General features: G+C 40.6%; 1 protein-coding gene and 1 non-coding gene across 2 annotated transcripts in view; both read left to right on the top strand.

The window, feature by feature from the left end:
• Positions 1-24,025, top strand: part of PRKCH (protein kinase C eta) — a 233,543-nt gene that overhangs the window by 61,563 nt on the left and 147,955 nt on the right. The window contains exon 2 of the mRNA XM_072838846.1: positions 6,185-6,248. Coding sequence (XP_072694947.1) covers positions 6,185-6,248 — 64 coding nt within the window. The remainder of the gene's footprint in view (positions 1-6,184; positions 6,249-24,025) is intronic.
• LOC140640825 (U6 spliceosomal RNA) lies at positions 22,042-22,144 on the top strand. Its single transcript, XR_012037445.1, has one exon. It is a non-coding gene; the product is annotated as a U6 spliceosomal RNA (small nuclear RNA).

Genomic DNA, 24,025 nt, shown 5'->3' on the forward strand with positions numbered 1-24,025 from the left:
AAGTTGGATTGTTTTATTATTGAGTTTTGCAAGCTCTTTATCCTGGATGCAGATATTTGATATATGATTTACAACTATTTTCTCCTAATCTATGACTCATCTTTCATACTCCTGACTGTATCTCAAGGGCAGAAACTTTAATTTTGATGAAGTCCAATTTATCATTGTTTCTCTTTTATGGATTGTGTTTTTGGTGTCATATCTAGAAAAATTTATCTAACTCAGGGTCCCCCCAATTTTACCTTATGTATTTTTCTTGAAATATAAAATTTTTAAGTCTTTCGTTTAGGTCTATGATCCATTTTGAGTTATAATTGTGTAAGTCACAATGTAGGAGTTGGAAGTTCTCCATTTTGCATATGGACAGCCAGTGGTTACAGCGCCATTTGTTGACTCTTGAGTTTTTCTCGTTTATCTGTGCATTAGAATGTCATTTTTAAAAAGTTCATTGCTTACTGATTTTTGATCAGGGCCACAAGAGTTGTCCTCCTGACCCACAGAAGTGGTCTTTAGGAGAGAAGGGTTGGTACAGTCATTCCTCCTTGAATGTCTATTTACAGAAAGAATGCTAAATGTGTCCATTTCTATGTGAAGCCACTTGAGCACTCTGGCCTCAGCCCTGTTCTGTTGGACATTCTCTTAGATGATGATGTAGCTACTGTAGGCCCTGTAGTCCATTAAGCTGAGAAGGAAAGTGATTTGAACCAGGTGGATTTGGGATCCAGCAAACCTTGAGTCCTAGAACAAGCTGAAGTTCTAGGGAAAAAATATGAAGCTCCTAGGATTTGGGGCCTAGTCACTACATGGGATGTGGGAAGCAGAGCCTTATGGCACATAGGAGAGATGCAGAGGTTTTAGTGGATAGCAGATTCAACATGGGTCACTAGGGCTTCTCATAGTGCTCGTGCAGTCTATAGCTGCATTAGTTATGGGCAGTGTCACTATCAAGATCAAGATTGGTCATAATCTTGCTCTTCCCTATGAGGGTCAAGTTAAACCTGCAGGCTGATGTTCTTTATTTAAGGGCACATGAAGAAAATAGGGCACCTCCAGAGGAAACTGGTCAGAATGTCAGATGAGAAAACCATGCCTTATATGAAACTAATGAAGGAATTTGGGATATCCATATTTATTAACTTATTTACTGACTAGTTCCATGAATGTTCCAGACCTCTTATGTTCAAGGTAAGATCTAAGGGACAGGGCATAACAATTGCAACATGACGTGGAGTCCAACGATGGTCTCTATAATGGTACAGAGTTGTCCAACTGCTTCAAGTGGCCTAGGAATATCTTATAAAAATGAGTTTTGAGTTGAGTCTTGATTGGCAAATAGGGGTTTGACAGTTAAAGAGAGGAAAGAGTTTTCTGGCCAGAAAGATTGCATGCCCTCAGTCACTAGGCAGTAAATGTCAGGCAGATAACATGTATTTTTCACAATTTTGACTATATTCCCCAGTATGCTGTCTGACTGTAACACGTTTTGTTGATCTCTCAGATTAAATGACAAAACATACCTCCCTAGTCTACAAGTAATTAGAAGAGCCTGGGGTACAGGTTGTAAATGTGTTTAGCATGATGCAGCATGCAGGGCTATGTGCCAGGCTAAAGAGTTTGGACCTTATCATGGAAGGGAGAGGAAACATTGAAAGATTTTAAATTAGGAAGTCACATGGTCAGGTTTTCATTTTTGAAACTGGTCATTGGCAGTGGTTGGAGGAGGGTGAGTCTGGAGACAGGAAACAACTAGAAGGCCATTGCAGATGGCCAGGCGAGGCATGGTGGTAGGAATAGGGAGGAAGAGGCAGGTTTAGGAGAGGCACAGAAAGTGGGTTTGGTAGAATTATATGTATGTCACCAGGAGCCTGTGCTGCTGGGTCAGTGGTGATGTCAAGACTGTGGGGGTGTCAATTAGGGGGCATAGAATAAGAATTTGGATCCTCGGCATGTTGATGTGTTGAATTAAAGAAATTTGTCTCAGTGGGACAAGGGAGAAGATACTTTTAGAAAAGGTCCATATATAGGTTTAAGAGTGAAGTCTATGCTAGAGACTTAGGAAATGAATTTGACACTGCTCCCTGTCCTTAGCCTATACCCATTTGGAGATTCCAATATGTTTGTTTCTTCTACTCCTCCCCCAAAGAATCTCAAGTTGGTGCTGAAATCATGAGGTTGAATCTTCCAATGGAAGAAAAAGAGGACTTAGCACCATTTAAAGGCAATGGGCGGGGGTGGGTAGGTGGGGGGGGGGGGTTGGGAAGAGAGAGAGAGAGATGCTGGAAAGGAGCCTGAGAGAGAAAGAGAAAAGTGAAAGGAAGACCAGGGAAGAGGGTCTTCCTCTGGAAGCAAAGAAGTTTGTGAAGAAGGAAATTTGTGAAGAAGGAAGCTGTCAAGGGGATCAGAGCTGCAGAGATCAAAGGAGATGAAAACAGACATATCCTTGGATTTGACAGTGGTACATGCCAAGGGTTGCAGGAGCGGTGTCAATGCCAGAGGGAGGCAGAGGGTTAGATTGTAGGTGGTAGTATGGATGTTAGAAGGTATAGAGGAGAGGTGATAACTGTTTTTAAATATTTGACTTATTCTCTTTGGCTGCCAATTTGAATAAGTCTTTCGGTGCAGATGATAGAATACCGTACTCAAACTGGGAATTTACAGGCTCAAATGACTGAAAAGTCCAGAAGAATCAAGCCAAGCTTGATCTATGGGTTTAAGTGATAAAAAGATCTGGTCTCTTTCTGTCTCTCAGCTTTTTCTTCTTAGCTGACTTCCTTCTCCAGCCCAGTGTGGTGGCAGAAAGGGTGCTGGACACTTTCAAGTTTATGTCCTTCTAGATTAAAGTTCAGCAGAAGTGAGATCTTTTCTGTTTCTAGTAGATCCAGGACTCCTAATGGGACCTACTTGAGTTTTGTGCCCAAACTGTGCCCCAGTTACTGTGGGTAGAGAGTAATGATTACTCATTACTCTGATATATCAGCTCCAGGCCAGTCATCTTGGCTGGAGAAATTCAGTGCCTTGATTGGCAAGGCCCAGGTCACTTGTCCAGGCTGGAGCTAGGAGCATAATCCCAGCCAAATTATTTGGACTACCTGTTAGGGAGGGGTAGTTCTCGAATAAAAGCTGAAGTGCAGTTCCTGGAGGCTGGAATGGATGTTCTAGCTGGAGAGAAAATAACCACTGGACTTATAGGGGAAAGACTAGGATCAGTGCATAGAAACTATTGGTTGCTGCACTTCTGCTTTGTGAGAAAGATCCTTCTGTGGATCTGTAGGATGAAAGAGGCCAGATGTGGAGGTAGCAAGTTGGCTGTCACTGGGGGTGTCCAAGCAGTCACTATGACTAGACACCAAGAGCCTATCAGCACTGTGTAAATGGAAGGGGTGATCTGGAAGACCATATTTTCCAAACTGTTTGTCTGTAACAGGGATATATTTTTATGCTAAAACCCATATACCCTTAAAATGCATGTGAAATTATAAGCAGAAGTTTCATGACATAGCACTTTTCCTTACTATGTGACACGTGCATCTTTACTGTTCCAGAATCTTGGTTGTGTGCAAACCACCCCATTGTTTTCATGTCAAATCCATAGTTTGTAAACCCCTATTCCAAGGTCAGGGGTTTAGGTGGAATGGGCTTGAATCTGGTGTTTGAGTCTGGCTTTCCCATGGTGATGGTGGCAGTGGTCAAAAATGAAGAAGCAAACCTATTCTACTTGTGAGAACTCCCAATTCTGTGTGGTGGACTCTTTAGCCATCAGAGCAGCTCCAGACCCCTGGGAGTGGAGGAGTGGCCTTCTCTGTGGACCCTTGGGTCAGTGTTGGAGAGAGTTTACACACTGGCCAGGGGCCGGGGGATCTTGGAGGTGGCCCCAGCAATCTGTCTGGAGGCTGACAGCGGCTCCTGTGCCAGCAGCAGTTTATGTTGTGAGGTTGAATGTGTGTGCATGTGTGTGCTCTTTGCCAGGCCTTTATATTGAAGATGAAGGAGTGGCTTTTAAAAATAACACATTTTTGACTTGAAACAAGTCAAGGCAGAGAGTGGAGACAATTAGAGACTGACATCCTGTTTAGTCATCTCTCCAGAGAGCTCTATTTTCAGAACTGTTCCATAAAGGTTCACAAGTGGTATTAAGACAGTTTTGGGGATATTGTTCACTTAGCAGTAGTCATGATATAAGTAGCCGATTTGAACGTTGGTGTGATCTACAGTGTGGTAACACCTTGATAGTAGATTTTGTGCAGAGGAATGGGAGTTTATAAGACTAGGCTGTTATACAGGTAAAGCTTTCTGAGTCAGAACAAAGCAGGCATCTTTTATTTTGAAAAAGTATATAATCAGGGTGTGGCCTTAAAGAATATGTGGTGGTAAGCTAGGGAAAGGTCAATGCATTTTTTTCCCACTCTTTGTCACCTATGGGTACAGTAAAAACAGGAAATAGTACTATCAAGGTTCTTTGAGCTCATTTGATGGAAACCATGCCAAAAATGCTGAATAGCGACGTCACAGACTTTTGGATGAGAATGGTGAAGCTTGGGGGTGGTTAAGGACCTTGCCCAGACTCCAGAACCAGCTGTGGCAGTCAGGCTGGAGGCCATGTCTTCATCTAGTTTGGGCACTGCGCCATGTAATTTGCAGCTTATTTAAATGTAATATTCTACCAAAAATGATCAGCCGTATCTGTACTTGGCTTCTGTGGACCTCTCTCTCTTTGATGAAAAGTCAAAGGCAGGAATAGAGTCATGAGCTGTGTCAGACAAGATTTTGACAATTGTAAATTCATGTATTTGGGTCCAAAAGAACCTCACAATTTAGAGATATTCTTGGATAGTTCAAGGTTAGCACTCAGCCTGAAGAGGGCAGAGCCCGTCCACCTGGGCTGGTGTGATCAGAGCAGGTCTAGAGGGTGCTGCCTTGAATCCAGAGGCATGCTGCAAGAGGACAAGACCTAGCCTGGAGACTGCAAACTGCCTGGTTTGCAGAGTGGATGTCTTGATATCTCAGCGCATAGATAAGAGCTTTAAGGGATGTTGATACTCCATGAACAGGCAAGATTAATGAATGCAAAGTACCTGAATTGCCTTCCCTGGTGCTTGCTGAAGATGGACTACACTCAGGTGAAAATGGTAGAGATGGAGATGGTACTCTTCCCTCTTTTTGCTTCCTACAAGAAAAAGTTGCAGTTAACCATGCCTCATTTGTTTATCGCTTTGTATGTTGCCATTATTTCTCTATTTCATACATCTGCCACGTGTTTGTTTTTTTTTTTAAGATATATTTGAGAAAGAGAGAGAGTGAAAGGTTGGAGGGGCAGAGAGAAAGAGAAAGAGAGAGAATCTCACACGGACACCCCACTGAGATTTATGCCCAACGTGGGGCTCGATCCCATGACCCTGAGACCATGACCTGAGTGGAAATCAAGAGTCGGACATTTAACTGTCTGAGCCACCAAGGCACCCCTTACCTGCCATTTGGTTTAATAAAATGTTGCTCTGACATGAGATAGGGATAGCTCAGAAACAATGACAGTTTACAAGTGCTTCTCCATAATATCACAAAGAGCCAAAATAGAAGAGAATAAAACTGAAGACAAGGGAAACATTGAAAGAACTGTTCCCCTTAGATTTGCTTTTCCACTTTTAAAGTTCCTGTACTTGCACTTATTTCTTGTCCCTTCTCCATTGAATGAAAGACTTAGGGGATCCCTGGGTGGTGCAGCAGTTTAGCGCCTGCCTTTGGCCCAGGGCGCGATCCTGGAGACCCGGGATCGAATCCCACGTCGGGCTCCTGGTGCATGGAGCTTGCTTCTCCCTCTGCCCGTGTCTCTGCCTCTCTCTCTCTCTCTGTGTGTGACTATCATAAAAAAAAAAAAAAAAAAAGACTTAGGTCTGGTTGATGGCTGTGATTTGCACATGTAGGCCTCCTTGTGAAGAATTATTTGAGGGGGATCCCTGGGTTGCTCAGTGGTTTAGTGCCTGCCTTCAGCCCAGGGCATGATGCTGGAGTCCCGGGATCGAGTCCTACATTAGGCTCCTGCATGGAGTCTGCCTGTGTCTCTGCCTCTCTCTCTGTGGGTCTATCATGAATAAATAAATAAAATCTTAAAAAAAAAAAAGAATTATTTGAGGCCCACAAAAAGTACTTTGAAATTAGAATATAACACCCAATTCTTTTCTCTTTCTAGGTGGATCTGGAGCCAGAAGGGAAGGTATTTGTGGTAATAACCCTAACAGGGAGCTTCACTGAAGGTAAGGATTAGTTTTGGGTGGTTTCTGGTATAAATATAATCTTAGTCCCCACTCAGTAGGAATTTTTAACATGGAAGTTATAAAAAGAGCATTTTGTAAAAGATGCTTTAAAAAATTGTTTTCTGGGCAGCCCTGTAGCTCAGAGGTTTAGCGCCACCTTTAGCCCAGGGTGTGATCCTATAGTCCCAGGATCGAGTCCCACATTGGGCTCCCTGCAAGGGGCCTGCTTCTGCTCCCTCTACCTGTGTCTCTGCCTCTCTCTCTGTGTGTGTCTCTCATGAATAAATAAATAAAATCTTTTTAAAAAAATTGTTTTCTGTTGGGTTGGCTGGTATTTTGTTTCTAATGATCTGTTGGTTTGGATTGCCAGATTAAATATATTGGCTAAATCTGGCAATCTCAGGATTTGTTTAACACACTCAGAGTTTAACATTTTCTTCATCATCATCTTAGCTGAATTGGTTCTTGCCTCTTTTCATTCATGTCTATCAAATTGTACTGTAGATTTTTGGTTTTGGGCCAACTTTTCAGTTTGCCCTGAAAGTGTTAAAATTTTAAGGATTATGTTCTCTTTCTTATCTCATTCTGTCCTTTAAGGGATTCTATTCCTCTTCTCCTGGTACCACCCCCACCGCCCACTCTCTAATTTTTTTTTTTTAAAGAATTGAGGTAATATATATGCAGTGAAACGAACAGATCAGAAGTGACGAATTTGAATTTTGGCAAATGCATGCAACCACGTCACCAGCACCCTGATCCAAGATAAAAAAGATTTCCACCACTCTGAAAGTTCCCTGTGTCCTTTCCCAGTCTCCTGCTGCCAGAGGCAATAAATGGGATGTTTTTTTTTTTTTCACCATAGATTAGTTTTGTCTATCCTTGAAGCTCATATAAATGGAACTATGTAGTACATTCTCTCTCATGTCTGATTTCTTGTGCACAGCATAATTTCTGTGACAACCACTCGTGTCATTGTGTGCATTAGCATCCTATTCCTTTTTCTTGCCAAGTGTTCCATTACATACCCATTCTCTTCTTGATGGACATTTGGAGTTATTATGCTGTATATGCATTCTCGTACATACATTTTTCTTGATGTGCACTTTCATTTCTCTTGGGTAGGTATGTAGCCCCTGGAATTGGTGGGTAATAAAGGACATATATGTTCAACTTTATAAGAAACTCTCACATGTTTTTCTAAAGTGATTGTATTTTTATACTCCCACCAGTGATGAGCATCCCAATAATTCCATATCCTCATCAACACTTGGTATGGTCATTCTCTTTAACTTTAGACCTTCTAGTGGGTATACAATGATATTTTGTGATTTTAATTTGCATTTCCCTGGTGTTGGATACTTTTTCATGTGCTTATTGGTCATTTTTTCCCCCCAGTGCCAGTTCAGGTCTTTTGTTTTCTGAAATTCGATTTGTCTTTTTATTACTGATTTATGATTGTTTATGTTTTCTAAATAAGCATCCTTCGTGAGAAATTTATAATGTGAATATGTTTTCCCAGTATGTGGCTTGCCTTCTCACTTTCTTAATGGTTCTTTGAGCAGAAGTTTTAAATTTCTCTGAAGTCCAATTTATCAATCTCTTCTTTCCCTAGTTTATACATTTTGTAATCCTCTTTAAGAAATCTGTCATAGGGTCACAATGATATTGTCCTGTTTTCTTTCAGAAGATTACAGGCTTTTATGTTTAGGTCCATGTTATGTTATATTTAGGTCTTTCTTTGTTCCTTTTTAAATTAGTATTTGTGTGTGAAGGGGTTGAGATTTCTTTTCCTTATACTACAATCCTGTTGTTCTATTCCCTACCATTTGTTGAAGGCTTTCTTTTTTCTTGGAACCTCTGTCACCAATAATTTGACCCTACTGTGGATCTATTATCTATTTGTCTGTCTTTATGCCAATATGACATCATCTTCATTGCTGTTGCTTTATGGTAAGTCTGAAGGCTAAATAGTGTGAATCCTCCAAATGAGTTTGTTTGTTTGAAGGGTATTTTAGCTATTCTCAGTATTTTAAATTTTGATGTCAGTTTTAGAGTCAGATTATCAATTTCCACATGAAAGCCTACTGAAAGTTGAATTAAAGTTGTATTGAATCTATCCATCAATTTGAGGAGGGCTGACATCTTAACAATTGTGAAATCCATAAACTTGGTATATTTCTCCATTTACTGATGGTCTCTAATGTCTCATCCATATAAATATTAGCAATTGGATGTAATTTTTAACATAGAGATCTTGCACACATTTTAAAAAATGTATTCCTAAGTATTTTAAACTCTTGACGCTGTTATAAATGGCACTTTAAAATTTTTATTTTGGAATTGGTAACGGCACATAGAAATGAATTTTTTGTTTCTTGGGTGTGCATTCTATGGCCTTAAAGAATTTCATTTATTGGGACGCTTGGGTGGCTCTGTGCCTTCAGCTTGGGGTGTGGTCCCAGGGTCCTAGCATCAAGTCCTGCATTGGGCTCCCCTGGAGGAGCCTGCTTCTCTCTCTGCCTGTCTCTGGCTCTCTTTGTGTCTCTCGTGAATAGGTAGATGAAATCTTTTTTAAAAATTTTCATATAGGGCAGCCCTAGTGGCCCAGCGGTTTAGCGCTGCCTTCAGCCCGGGCGGTGATCCTAGAGACCCGGGATTGAGTCCCACGTCAGGCTCCCTGCATGGAGCCTGCTTCCCTCTGCCTGTGTCTCTGCCTCTCTCCTTCTCTCTCTCTCTCTCTCTCTCTGCACCTCTCATGAATAAATAAAATAAAATATTTAAATAAAAAAATTTTTTTTCATTTATTCTAGTAGGTCTTCTTTCTTTCTTTCTTTCTTTCTTTCTTTCTTTCTTTCTTTCTTTCTTTCTTTCTTTCATAGATATTTTAGGATTTTCTCTGTAAATAATCATGTTATCTATGAATAAAGCAGTTTTCTTTTTCTTTGCTAATATTTATGACTTTTATTTCCTTTTCATGCCTTATTGTGCCCGGACGCCTTGAGGACAGACGACCTTGTCTCATAACTAGTTTTAGAAGGAAGGAATTTAGTCTTTCCCTAATAAGTATGATGTTAGCTGCATGCGCTTTGTATATACTTTTCACCACAGTCAAGGAAGTTCTTTCAAGTCCTAGTTTTCTGATAGGTTTGGTTTTTCTCTTTTCTTTTTTAATCAAGAATGACTGTTAAATTTTGGCAAGGGCTTTTTCTTTATCATTGACATGAGCATATGGTTTTTCTCCTTTGTTCTTCTTTATTTTCCAGCAGTCAGCTAAATTACTGGCTATCACTTAAAATTGTGAAGGCTTTTCAGAGTGAGATTTCTCTTTTCACTTTTACCCCTTAGTTCTTGGACAAATTCCATAGTCCTGAAACATAGTGTTCACTGGTAAGGCGTAACCAAGCTGGGGTTTCAGTGGAAAGCCCAAGGTATTTTAAGTTCTTTTAACTTAGTGGGACTTGGGCTTCAAATTGTCTCTCCTACAATGGGAAACAGCAGACATCTCAACTCCTTTCTCTCAGCCTTCTAATTATTGCTCTAGTTATTGCGCTTGAACAGATTGAAGGAGTTTATAAATTTGGGGATTCTCCTCTCTGTGGCCTATCTTTTCCAGGATTTCTCTGCTCAATTTCCAGTCATCTGTTAGTCCTGAGATGTTGTCATTTCACTCTTCAAGCCAGTAAAACTGTAGTTTTCGGTTTGAATTCTTTTCACTCGACCTCATGCAGCCTGGGGAATAACCTTGGGATATGGCCTATAAATACGGATCTTAACCAGCGCAATTCCCTTCTTTCAAGTATCACATTCCCTCCAATTTCTGTCCTTTTTTGGTTGTTCTCCAGTGTTTTCAACTAATTGTTTTGAAATATATTTCTAAAGGCTTTAATTATTTGTGGTGGAAGGGTTAGTCTATAAAAAGCCATTCTACCATTAACAAAATCCTGTGAAGACTTTTAAACCTGTGGTTTAATGGTTTGTCCTTTTGGTGTTGGCATTTTGCAAATTGGTGACACTTTTGAAATTTGTTTTTTCTCTCCTCTCAGCTGACCGTTGTTCATGTGGGAGGTCTATTTTAATGTTAATGTTTAATTTTGCCATCTGTTGTCTCAGTTGTTGCATCTTACCTTTTTGTTCCAGTATTGAAATTAGCAGATATGTAGGGTACTTGGACATGAACAAGCTCTCCAGATTACAGTTTAATCAGCTCAATGACCTTTTTGTTTTGCTTGGTATCTTGTACATGGAGGCTTTGTGAGAAAAAGGAGTCTACTGACGCTCAGTCAAAATATAACGTAGGATTACAGAACACTGTTGTTAGAACATTCTCACAGTACACGGGACATGGGCAAAACCATGGTATAGACAAACCCAGCCATAAGCTAAGAGGCAGAGTGAGGAGTGGGTGAGATTCTCAGTGCTCTGCACTAATGTTACATGAGACCAATGGAGTAGGGCCATGGACAGAAGACCGGGTCCTGTTGTGCTGTAGTCATTATATGACTTTTCTTCTTTTTCTTCTTCTCCTCCTCCCCCTTCTCCTCCTCTCCCCCTCCCCCTCCTCCTCCTCCCTCTCCCCCTCCTCCTCCCCCGTCTCCCCTTCCTCCTCCCCCTCCCCCCCCTCCTCCCCCTCCACCTCCTCCTCCTTCTCCTCTCCAGGACTAAATTATATTATGGTTCTATCTTCCTTAACTGAAATACTAGAACGCTGGTACCAGAATACTTGTGGATGTTCTTATATTCATTTATTAGTTTTAGTGATAAGGAAGGAATGCCAAATATTAGTAGGGGTGAGTTCTTACCAGGTCATTGCAATCGTTTATCTTTTAGAGGTGATGCTGGGTAAATGTGAGGCTAGCTGAGTTCATCTTTGGGAATCCCACCTCCCCTTTATGTTAGTCCTTCTTGCTCTCTGCTTTTAACTGTCTCTTACTCCTTTAAGATGTCTGGTGATCTCCTCTCTCTAGGAACAGTTGCTAATAGGGAAGATAGTGAATTCATGGGCTAATTCACACTGAAGTGATAGTGATCAATATCTTAGTGCTCTACCCCTCTTAGGTGTGTCTGTGTGTTTTAAAAGATGCTAAAACTGATGTTTTTTCCACGAGAAATAGATTTTGAACATTGACACTTCAGGAGCTGTAGCATCTATGTGTGGGATATATTTTAGAACCTCAGATCTCTTCTCTATAGGAGCATTGTCTTATCAATTTGGCTCTGAGGCTGGGCCTCAGCTTGAGCTTGCACATTGCTGTTGCTTTAGAGCACAGCTCCATTGTCAAATGCAGACGACGTGATAACTGCCTCTGTGTGTGTGTTACACACAGAGGATGATGGAATGGAGCCCCCACCACGCACCTGCTACAGCTGTGGCAGCAGCCGGGGCCTGGCATTGTGAGAATGTCCCTGGCTTGGCTTCACTCCTGGCAGCCACTTTAGATTATTCCCGGCCATAAAATGACAGGTTGGTGATAGAACATTTGGAGCTCTAGTTCTTATCTTGGATGCTGAAGGGCTTTGCATAAGAAAGCACTATAAAGTCAGGCCTGCCCAGTGTTCCCAGGCTGCTAGAGGAGCATTGGCTTAGGATCCCAATGGGTTGGCCAAAGCTTGAGAAATGTTGGTTGAGTCTCAAAGTGCATCTTAGGCTGTGATTTTGAAGATCAGATGTTAAAATGTGTAGTGCTTTGGAAATTGTAGAGTGCTTGTGAAAAAAAGTGTGCTAGTGGGATTCCCATTTCCATGTTTCTATTGTCACGGTAGCAAGATTCCTGTCATTCTCCCCACCCTTGCCTGGGACCCTGTGAATACTCAGCAGTTTTGTTTTATTTTGACGGATTTATTTTTTTATACTAGAAGCTTCAAGAATTTAGTGAACAATGACAACTATGCCGTGGGTTTATCTCCATGCCTATTTTCTTTCATAGGCTCCTATAGGAGTTTTGCCACTAGATCAGATTCTATAATTCCAAAGTTTTCCTTAAAAAAGAAATTGTTTAAATGTGGCAGTGATCTGTGATATACAGGGCTGGTATTAGGAGCTACTGACTACTTCTCATTTCTTCCTCTCTCATTTTCTTATCTTTCATTAGTTATGCTGAAATAGCAGCTAAGGCAAACAGTTTTTATTAAATGTAAGACATGACTGAGGAATGACATGGCCCATATCTGCCAGGAACAGACTTGCTATTCACCATAGATGCTAGGGAGATAAAAATGGACAAGACTTAAGACACTCTCTCGAGGGAGCTCATCGAGGGGGAGCAGATGCACCCCATGTGTACAGGGCAGGGGCCTATGTCCTGCCATGGGAACGAGCCCAAGGCATGATGTTGGCACCTGGGAGTATGTAATCAGATCAGCCAGAAGGTTTTAGAAAAAGCTTCGCAGGGGAGATGATATTTAGAGCAAGTTCAAGTGATAAGTAGAAATGCACCAGGAGGGGAGGATAGTTTAAGAGGGCAAGACAGTTTGTATAGAAGCACTGAGATGAGAGAGCAGTGACAGTTTCCAGAAACTGAAAGTAGTGGGTTGTTTTCAGAGGTTGGGGAACATGGGGGAGATGTGGGAGGGTCTTCTGTGAAGGTTTGCCTTAGTTTTGGCTGCTGTACCAGTGTAACTGTGAACAGTGCCACCTTTCACTCTGAAAGAGTCCCAGGCTAGAAGATAAATTACGTGGTCACAGTCCTTTTAAGTTAGTGGAGGTGATGGGGTTGCCAATGAAGGGTTCTAAGCAGAGAGAAGTAAGATCTGATTTGGTAGTAATAGGTTCAAGGGCCTGGGAGCAAGGGCATGTTTGAGCATAAAAGGAAACAAGAGTGTGGAAAGCGATTAAGACACTATTAAAGTCATGTAAGAGAGAGATTAGCAGAGCCTGGGTTCAGTTGGCATCTGTGGGGATGGATAGAGAAGGGGACAGCTATATGACATGTATACATAGGATAACCAACTGGAATTGGCAACTCACTGCATGTTACCGGTGAGTAAGGATGATGTTGTGGAGTCATTCACCGGGGTAGAAATATACAGATGGACAGTGCTGAATTCAGGTTTGAATAGGCGGAGTTTGAAATGCTTGTGGGAAACCCAGGTGGAGATGTCTAGGAGGAATTGGAAATAAGAGTCTGGAGTCTGGCAAGAGATCTGGTCCCAAGATGTAGCTCTAGGTGTCAGTAAGAGATCCATAGATAAAGAGGCCCAGTGAGAAGATTTAGAGACCCAAACCAAGGCTGACCAATAGCAGATCTCTGTGAAACACCAGCACCTAAAGACTCTGGCTCACAGGTTATAATCTGTCAAACTCACTCAAGCTGTGTTGAAGGTTTACTTAATGGACACCTATTTTGTTTATATATTCATGACTCACTCAGTAATATTTGAGCGCTTACTGTATGCCAGAGACTGCTTCATCAGATGGTACAATGTTTTCCAAATTGACATCAAAATGTGTTACAATGAAGTTTGAATACAGAACAGAACACAAAAGGCTTTGAAAAGTAATGTTTGAATTAGTGTCAACTGTAGTAGTTTTGGGGTTTGGTACAATGTTCTGTGTGCAGGTTTATTAATGCTGGGGTAAGAAGAACAGATAAATCTCAAAAACTTACAGTGAGGGCTGTCTCCACTGAATTAAGGCGGAACAAGAAAAACTCTTAGTGGAAGTCTCTCTCTCAGCGGAAGGCATAAAGTTATCCACTAGATCAGAAACCCATCACCATTGTTCATCTTAAGAAAGGGGTTACTCTTGAGCAGATGCAGAATTCCCCTAACCAGTGCTGCTGAAGTTAGACACAGATGAAGTGATTTGTTATTTTGAAAAAGCTATCTCATGTCAGTCTTGATTTCATTCTAAAGGCTAAACCTTTCTGGAGCTAACAACTGGATGTGCAACCTAATCAAGTTGAAATTTATTATGGTGATGAAACAAACATAGCTTTTAATGCAGCCACTGGGTGCTGACAGAATGGCCGAATCTGGCCATGTGGATCATTGTCACTATGTTGGACTAGTTTTTACTCGGAAGAGTGGAGTGACCCCCCCACCCAAAAAAAAAAAAAAAAAAAAAGATTGAGGTAAAGGATAAAGGAAAGTGATGAAAATACATGAACACGAATTGGTAACTGCTCTCCTTGGAAGAGAAGTAACAAATTAAAGTAGTGATATCTCAGGTGAGAACAAATCAAAAAAGATGTTGATGCATTGTTGTGCTGTTAAGAAATATGCTGTCAGATTTTAAGATTTAGTTTGCATAAGTGAAGTTTGCCTGGCCTCAGGGTACCTCAGACTTCAATGGTTGGTCCCCAGAAAAAGAAGCAGACATTACATGCCTCCTATTGGAAGCATGCCACACCCCCATCTGTGAGGTAGCCTTGCTTAAAAAAAGTCATGCCTAAATCTTGTCAGGCTTCCAGATCTAACCACCAGGTTAAAGGAAATACAGGACACAGGGGACATTTTAAATGACACATGAGAGAGGCACTTAGGTGGCTCAGTTGGTTGAGGGTCCCACCCTTGATTTCAGCTCAGGTCATGATCTCAGGGTCATGAGATGGAGTCTCTCATTGGACTCTGCTGGATGGGGAGCCTACTTAAGATTCTCTCTCCCTGGGCCCCTCCCCACTGCCATGTCTCTCTCTCAAAAAAGAAAAAGATGTCATGGGAGAGACGTTTTTTTTCAACCAAGAATTAGAAGAAAAGAAAGGAGAGAAAACCAAAATAACAGAAGAGAGACATACTAACCAGTTTCAGTATATGGACCATATTTTATCCCAATTCAACACAAACTATAAAGCAGTAACTCTCAGGAGACAACCAAGGAAATGGGCACAGTAACTGGACACTTGATGATATTAAAAATTTGTTAATGTTATTTAGGTATGATTGTGGTATTGCAGTTGTTTAAAACAAAAAGGGCATCTATTAGAGATACATTGTGAAGTATTTACTGGTGAAATTATTTGATACTTGAGATTAATTTAGAATAATTAAGTGGTGGGAGGAGGGAATGGGGTACATATGAAATCAGATTATCCATGAATTGATTGATGAAGCTGGGTGTTGGTTACATACTGGTTTATTTAAAGTACTCTTTTACTTCTGCATGTGTTTGAAATTGTATTTAATAAGAAGTAAAAAATTAAGATAAAACTATACATTAAAAACATTATCTATTTCCTAGACAAAAAACAGAATCTGGGTTGCCTTGGGCAGCCCGGGTGGCTCAGCAGTTTAGCGCCGCCTTCAGCCCAGGGCGTGATCCTGGAGACCTGGGATCGAGTCCCATGTCAGTCTCCCTGCATGGAGTCTGCTTCTCCTTCTGCCTGTGTCTCTGCCTCTCTTTCTGTATCTCTCATAAATAAATAAATAAAATATAATAAAAGAATCTGGGTTGCCTTTATAACATCAAAATGATCCTTTAACTTTAAATCCATATTGCTTCTCCTCTTTTATAAATTAAAGCTGGTGTTGGCTCTTTTTTTTTTGGTCTGTATATGTTTGATCATTAATTTCCAATTTTAATGTATTATGAAGAGGCAAGTTAAAATTTTTTTAAATGACTAAGGTACTTCAGTACTTTTGTTTAAAAGTTCTAAATAAATATTAAGCCGTGACAGTCAAAAACTGCAGGTAGGAAGAGATGAGTAAGATAATGCCCTTCATTCCATCGTAAAATTATTACTTAAAATGAATGACAAGTAAATCATCTCCTACTAACAATTACATAACATTTTGTACTTGCAAAGTTTAATTTTAAGATAGTTTCCTAAAAGAATAAAGTAAATCAAAAGAATTAATGGTAGAAGTATCTTTATGAAAATAGTAAGACAGAAGTTCTGAGTAGGCATGCTTTTTTCCCCAGAATTTCCCAAGCATGCTTGAAGGTATTCTGTACCAGTTTTGTTTTCGGTGGGAGAAAGGTCACTTCTTAAAAAACAAACAAAAATACCACCTGACAAAACACCTGTCATTGGTGGATTTGATGCTTGTCTAGAAAGTTTGCTAAAGGGGCTCCTGGATGGCTCAGTTGGTTGAGCCTCTGACTCTTGATTTGATCTCAGGTCCTGGTCTTAGGTCGTGAGATTGAGCCTCATGAGGGGCTCCGCACTCAGGGTGAAGTCAATTTGTCCCTCTTTCTTTCCCCCTGCCCCCTCCTACCACCACCCCTGTGGTCTCTCTCTCTCTCTTCTCTCTTTCAAATAAATAAATAAAATATTTAAATAAAGAAACCTTTGCTAAAACTTTGAACTGCTCCCTTCTTTCAGACTTATTATATTACTTGGGACTGATTCCTAAGGAGAATATGGAAGATATACTTGAATTTTGGTATCTGCTGATTCTTTCTGCCAAAGCAGTGCATCATTGTGTAGAGTAAGATTCTAATCTTCTTTTCTTTTCTTTTCTTTCTTTTCTTTTCTTTTCTTTTCTTTTCTTTTCTTTCTTTTCTTTTCTTTTCTTTCTTTTCTTTTCTTTTTTCTTTTCTTTCTTTTCTTTCTTTCTTTCTTTCTTTCTTTCTTTCTTTCTTTCTTTCTTTCTTTCTTTCTTTCTTTCTTTCTTTCTTTCTTTCTTTCTTTCTTTCTTTCTTTCTTTCTTTCTTTCTTTCTTTCTTTCTTTCTCTTTCTACCATTGCCTCAGTTTTTAGCTCAAATTTCCTGTGTCAAACCATTGGTTTACAAATAGTGAAGTTCTTGGCTAAATCATTGTGGCCACATGCAGCAAGGCAGATGAGACATGTTACCGTTTGAAAGCTGCAACCCACAGTTTCTCACTGTATCTACTACTCACAGTGCATATCATTTTTAAAGGGAAAAGAGTTATCTCTGTTGGAAGTTAATTTTCAGGATTTCTTTCTTGTGTTTCATGCTAGGTGACAGCGTGTCGATTTAATTTGCTTTAAATTTAGCTCTTATAAAAATTTTTATTCCTTTGGTATAGTCAGCCTGAGAAATGAGTGACCATTTCAGTTTTGTCCAAGCAGTTCTATGGCTACTGCTGGAAGTGAATGCCAGCTTGAAGACAGGGCAGGAAAGAAAGAAAGAGACTTTGAGGAAGGGAGAAAAGAAGGATAACTAGAAATGGAAGAACTGATATTTTTAAGGGAGCAAGACTAATTGTCTGGTGTCATAGATTGTCTGCTCCATCACAGCCAGCTCATTTATTAAATGCTTCTGTGGACCAGATACTGGGCTAGGCTGTAATCTGACAAATAGCAGCATTAGCCCTTGTTTTATTTTCTCTCTGGAAACTGGATGGCTTCTTATCCTAATAATTGGTAACCTCTCTATATTCATGCAGTCCCTTATCTTATGTCGTTTGCTACCCACACCAAATTTCTGAGGCAGATGTGATGCTCAGGATGTAAATGGTGAATTTAGCACAGAGACACTGATGGCTGTGGTCTCCTGGATAATAAGTGTGGTCTCCTGGGATAATAAACCCATGCACAGCTCAGCTTGCGATGCTGAGGTCCGGTACAGTATCCTTCTAGGCCACCCAGTTGTCTGGGAGGCATTTTGTCTTGTCTTTTTTATTCTACCGAAGAAATATGGTCCTCTAGGTGTATAAAATCATTCTCCTCAGAGTTGTGTCATCTTTTGCGATGATCTGTTTTTGTAAGGCTTTCCTTGGATTCCTTGTTCTTAAACCTGAAGATTGATGTTTACTTGGGAAAGGGCCCATATTCTTAGATCTTAGGCATGGATCAGAGAGTTCTGGGAAGATTGGACTTGAGATTTGCTCAAGTTTTACCATGATTATCAATAGGTACTCTTAACGCAGATCTTAAACTAGAACTCAGAAGGAATTAAAAAACATTTAAGTTGAACTTAGGGTATGATAGCTGTATTTGCATAGTTATACCACAGTCATCACTGGCTTCATCCTGACTGCTTCTCTTATTTTCATTGACTATTGATGGTTTTGTTCAGAATTTTTCAATTAGTTCTCAAAGAATAATTCAGTGATTTTTTGAACCCATAATCCTGTTCTAATTATTTTTACTGTGCAATGTGCTTTTTCAGCTAGTTTTTGTTACAAGCCCTTTCTCATAGAAATAGGAAGGTCAGGAAGTGACACCCAAACAACCAGAAGCCTCTGGTGGTTTCTAACTTTGGAAATGGCTGTTCAGGGTAGCTTTATGCTGCACTTTTGCTTGATTCGAGCAGAACAAGGCAGTCACAATACTTCTGAGCAAGTGGTCAGGGGTGTAAGCACTGGAAGCTAAACCTCAAAAATAGCTCAGAGATCTGTGGATGGAAGTATTAGTAGATTTGCTTCATGGGGCACTCGCTTATTACAAACTTCATTTTTTAAAATTACCTTAATGTGGTATTCTCTCAGTGGAACTGAGATTTGGGTATAAAATAGAAATGATTTAATTTTTTGATAGAAAAATTAATTGCTCCAGAGTCTATTTTCATTATGCTTCAATCTCATTTCTAGGGACCTCTGATCTCTGCTCTTTCTGTTTCAAATGAACAGCCAGTTATCTTGGCATGACTTTTCTTACTAGATCTTCCCTAGTAATGCCCTGTTGTCAGTGGGCAGGTAGAGAGGAGGAAGACCCATTTCTTCCTTCTCCCTTGAAACTGATCTTGGGCATCAAGATTTCATTTGATGTTTGAGATTGCTCTTTAGGGCCTCAAGTCAGTGCTGAGTGACACCCTGCAGGAGGTTGAGAGTATAAGTGTGTGGGTGGGGGCATAGCAGCCTAGGTTTGCAGGCACATTCTTTGCATATGTCATAGATTGCCTTAGATTTTTGTAAGTAGCAATTTCTCACATTATTTTGGAGAAAATCAGTTTCTGCCTCTGTGAATTTACATTTGGTTACAAAATGTACCATGTTGAGCAATACTTCTAAATGATTACCACTTGGGTCCACTGGATCAAAAGGAGTATCCATTTATACACACAGGGGGTATTTATGCACTGACACTGGTTCTCACAGAATTCAAAATTTGGTGTGCAGGAGATGACAAACTCTTAGATAATTAATGTAATATGCTAGGTGGTAAGTGCTATGAAAAAATAAGGCAGAGTCAGGACAGAGAGAAGGGTTGTGTGTGTTGTTCTATTCAGATTAGATGACCTTTGATCCAGAGATCTGGAAGGAGAGAGGGAGTGGACTGTGGGGCTGTATGGGGAAGAGGGAACAGAAGTACAAAGACCCTAAGTTGTATGTGTGTGTCGGCGGGGAGGATGGTTGGTGAGTCTGACTTGTAGCTGAGGAACATGGCTGGGCTTGAGGTCCTGGGGAGGTGCCCTGCATCGTTATTGGCACAAGGTCAACACCCTGTTAATGTCACTTACCTATTCAGGAGCATGCCATGTTGCTTAAGTGAAGTTCACCTATATTTGATACTGGCTGATTTTCCACTTTGGCTGGGGTCTCCAAGAGCACCGTATTACATCCATTTACAATGATTTAATGTAAGTTGCTAAAGGCTAAAATAGTTTAAGTTCATCATGAAGACTTTCCCAAGTTCTCTGAACTCAATTGTGGTTTCCCATTGTTCTAAGCTAAATTAGGATCCATTACACAGCTTAGTAAGTATTAAAAGTTTAAATCGACTGTTTAGAGATATATAACAAGTTCATGCACCTCTCAATATAATTAGCTATCATTCAAATCTATTTGTGGGTTAATAAGAAATTACTCTTATGTACCTCACCCACTTAAAACATGGAAAACTTAGGCTTAGCTGGAGTCTTCTGTTCTTCAGCATGGTGGGAACTATCATTTATTATGAAGTTTTAATTAATGTTAGTGATACATCTGTTAAACATTTGGGGAGGTAAATAGATTGAAACTTGGTCTGGGCATGCTGTAGGGACTTAGTACATAACTTTTAGAAGCTAGTTCTTAACTGAGTTTTGATGATACTTCCTGTTTCGTGTAAATGAGTATACTTCCAATATTTGAGTCCTTGGATTGGGATTTATCAAGTACTGAAAATAGAGCCTTTAAAAACTGTGAGATGGCAAGAAAGGATCTATTCTAGAGCAATGAAATCACTTGAGAATTTTGAAAAATGCAATTCTCAGGCCCCAGACTGAATTAGAATCTCTGAGGAAGAGGCCTGGGAAACAGATTCCTAATTGACAATTTGCCTGGTTCTAATGATTGACCAAATTTTGACACCCCTGTTGTATCCCAAATCACATTTAATGTGATTAATGGAAAGTTTTGGCGACTGGAAGTTTTGCTAATTGAAAAAAAAAAAAGTAGAAAAAAAAACACAGAGGGGAGTATATTACTTTGGTGTAGTCTTTTAAGAGTTGATAAAACATCAGGGTTTTTTGTTTTGTTTTGTTTTGTTTGTTTTGTTTTGTTTTTTTTCCCAAGAGCTTTAAAAATACCATGACAAAGCTAGGTCAGGTTACACAGTTCCTGTGCTTTTAGGAGGACAAAATGAGGCTCAGAGGTTAAGGGCCTTGCTAGTGTCTCTAACGGCTGCAAACACTCAAGGCTAATGCTGAGACTCAAGCCAGGCTTGAAAGTGGCAAAGGTAGGCTGGGAAAGATAAGTAGCTGCCCTACCTATCAGCTGTTGGACTACAGATTTCCCTACTTTTAGAGTAATCAGGTTCAGGAAAAGGCAATTTAAAGTGCTTCCAGTTATAATGGAAGCCAACATTTTGAAAATACATGTTTTAGGGATACTTGGGTGGCTCAGTGGTTGAGCGCCTGCCTTTGCCTCAGGTCATGATCCCAGGGTCCTGGGATTGAGTCCTGTTTCAGGCTCCCTGTGGGGAGCCTGTTTCTCCCTCTGCTTATGTCTATATCTCTGCTTCTCTCTCTGTGTGTCTCTCATGAATAAATAAATAAGATGTTTAAAATAAAATACATGTTTTAAAAGGTTTGATTGGTACTCTGCCTTTAAAAATTATGACAGAAATTAAGAAAGTCCATTTCTTCTTACATTAGTGTTTAGGTTATAACGACCCCTTTATGCAATTCTTAGAACCAAGAACAGATTAAATAACTCAGTTGTGTACTTTCCTGACTGATTGGAAGGCATGATAACATTTTCCACTTCATGATGACTTTTTCAACACTGTCCTGAAGAGGGTTGTTTGCAGAAATATTTGAAGGCGTCATCGATTTTTCCAAAGGCTGGTCATGGCTCCATCAGTGTTGATCTTTGCTTCATTGGTGATGGATCTCTATCTGGATTTACTGTGTCAAACTGTGATTGGAGTAGCTTGTCAGTCAGGTTCATGACCTGCATCAGCTGCAAGATCTCACTTTTATCTGGTACCTGATTTTTATTGCATATGTTGTTGCATGGTATGTTTCTAATACTCAGAAAGTGAAAACAGCAACCATTCACCTGGAGGGCAGGAATAGGGTAGTTTGTTTTTTTTTTTAAAGATTTTATTTTATTTTTTTAAATTTATGATAGTCACACAGAGAGAGAGAGAGAGAGGCAGAGACATAGGCAGAGGGAGAAGCAGGCTCCATGCACCGGGAGCCCGATGTGGGATTCGATCCTGGGTCTCCAGGATCGTGCCCTGGGCCAAAGGCAGGCACTAAACTGCTGCGCCACCCAGGGATCCCAGGAGTAGGGTAGTTTTAAGCAGGGAGGAATGTCAGAGAAGGGACTAATTTAAAGGTGCTCAGTCTGTTTACCTATATCAATATTACTATTATGAGGATTTTAGTAATGAAAACTCAGATGATGAGTTTGGGTATCGTAACTCTTATACAAATTGTTTAGGTGCCATTCTGTAGAAGGGACTACATATCTGGGTACCACCATCACATTGAACACCTACTTAAAATACATCCAGGTATGCTTGCTTCTGCAGCACATATACTAAAACTGGAATGATACAGAGAAGATTAGCATAGCCCCTGTGCAAGGATGACATGCAAATTCATGAAGCATTCCATATTTTTTGTATTATTCCATTAATATGAACTGCCTGTAACAGACAAAGCAATAGAGATAAAAAGTAGATTAGTGGTTGCCTAGAGCTGATGGAAGTGGTGCTTTTAGAGGTGATGGAACTGTTCTAAAACTTGTGATATTTTCATAACTAAAAAAAAAAAAAAAAAGAAAAAAAAAGAAAAGAAAATCTGCCCAGGTAACAATACCTGGAGGAATTCTTTCTATAATTTTTTTTTTAATTTTTATTTATTTATGATAGTCACACAGAGAGAGGAGAGAGGCTGAGACACAGGCAGAGGGAGAAGCAGGCTCCATGCACCGGGAGCCCGACGTGGGACTCGATCCCGGGTCTCCAGGATCGCGCCCTGGGCCAAAGGCAGGCGCCAAACCGCTGCGCCACCCAGGGATCCCATTTTTTTATAATTTTTTTTTAATTTTTATTTATTTATGATAGTCACACAGAGAGAGGAGAGAGGCTGAGACACAGGCAGAGGGAGAAGCAGGCTCCATGCACCGGGAGCCCGACGGAATTCTTTCTAATAGAGGACTTTAGGAAGGATTCACTGACAAAGACTGAAGCTTAATTCTGGGAGAGAACCCTCTTCAGTGTTGTGAAATATATTAATACGTGATGATTCAGTAGTACTCTGGCATTTCCCACTAGTCCCTCAGTGAGGACCCTGTGGGAGCATTCAGCCAGGATGCAGAGATGACAGTTTCACAACACTGCTCAAATGTCCCAGTGACAGGCCATGTCTTATTTCATGCCTCTGCCTCAGGTGTGATGTGTTTCCATTGGAGGCCTCCCATTCCTCCATTCTTGATCCAAGCCTCTGTGGGTGCTCAAAGGTCAGCTTAAATCCAGTCTTTATGGGCCTTCTGTCTAATACGCAGCATGCTGACTGTGTGCTGTCTGTGTCTGTTTGGTCCTCTTTCTCTGACCAGGGATCATGAAACTGCTCTTGAATTCAAATGGGCCCATGGACCAGTATGTGGCATGGTACAGTGTTTTTGGAATTTCCCCACCATGAACTCTTCAGACAGGGCAGGGCTCTCCAGGGCACCAACTTCCCCAGAACCTCTTGTTGTCCGAATCCCCTCTTACTGGACACCTCCATGTCTCCATGTCTGAGTTTGTATCTGAGTGTTTGCTCAGTGTGTGTATTCAGCACTGTGCGGTACCTCTGGGCACAATTTTAGTCATCTTTTAAGGGGAAGGATCAGTTCTTTGCTGGACTCAGCAAAAACATTCAGCTGAAAAACACTTGTGCCTTACTGAATAACATAAAGGTTACTGTCTTGGTGTTATATTAATGCCCGGATTGATGTTGCTGGCATTTCCTTGTGATGACTGACTGTATCATGGATTGTGGAGAGAGCATCCCATCCTACCCCAGTAGCACTTCTGCCTCCAGTCTGAGGTCATGCAGTCTCATTAGTCTGGGGAGTCTGGGGGGAAGGGTAGGGAGAGCAATCTTTGTTGTTTTTTTTAACGCAGGAAATAAGTCAAGCTTTTTAGATAATATGTCATTTTTAGTGATACTTCCAGCTTCACGAATGCCTCCAAACTAATTTTCTGGTGTTAGTGTCAATCCTTTCCTTAACAGAACCTTACAGGTGGAATCCCCTGGAATTTGCTGTTGGGGATCTCTTACTGTGCTAGAGATGTGGGGTGGGTGGTAGAAGGGCATGGGCTTTAGATCAGAGAGACCTGGCTCTGCTTCCTATACTCCCAGCTGTGTGCTCTTGAGCAATGGTCAACTTATATGTAAAACATGGGGATAGTGGCATCTACTCCCAGAATTATTGGGAAGGTTACATGAGATTATACAAACATGCACATACCCACAAAGGACTGTGTTAGGACCTGATACAGATTATGTGCCTGC

The sequence above is a fragment of the Canis lupus genome, chromosome 9 (genome assembly GCF_048164855.1).
Source record: "Canis lupus baileyi chromosome 9, mCanLup2.hap1, whole genome shotgun sequence".
In the NCBI taxonomy this organism is placed as follows: Eukaryota; Metazoa; Chordata; class Mammalia; order Carnivora; family Canidae; genus Canis; species Canis lupus.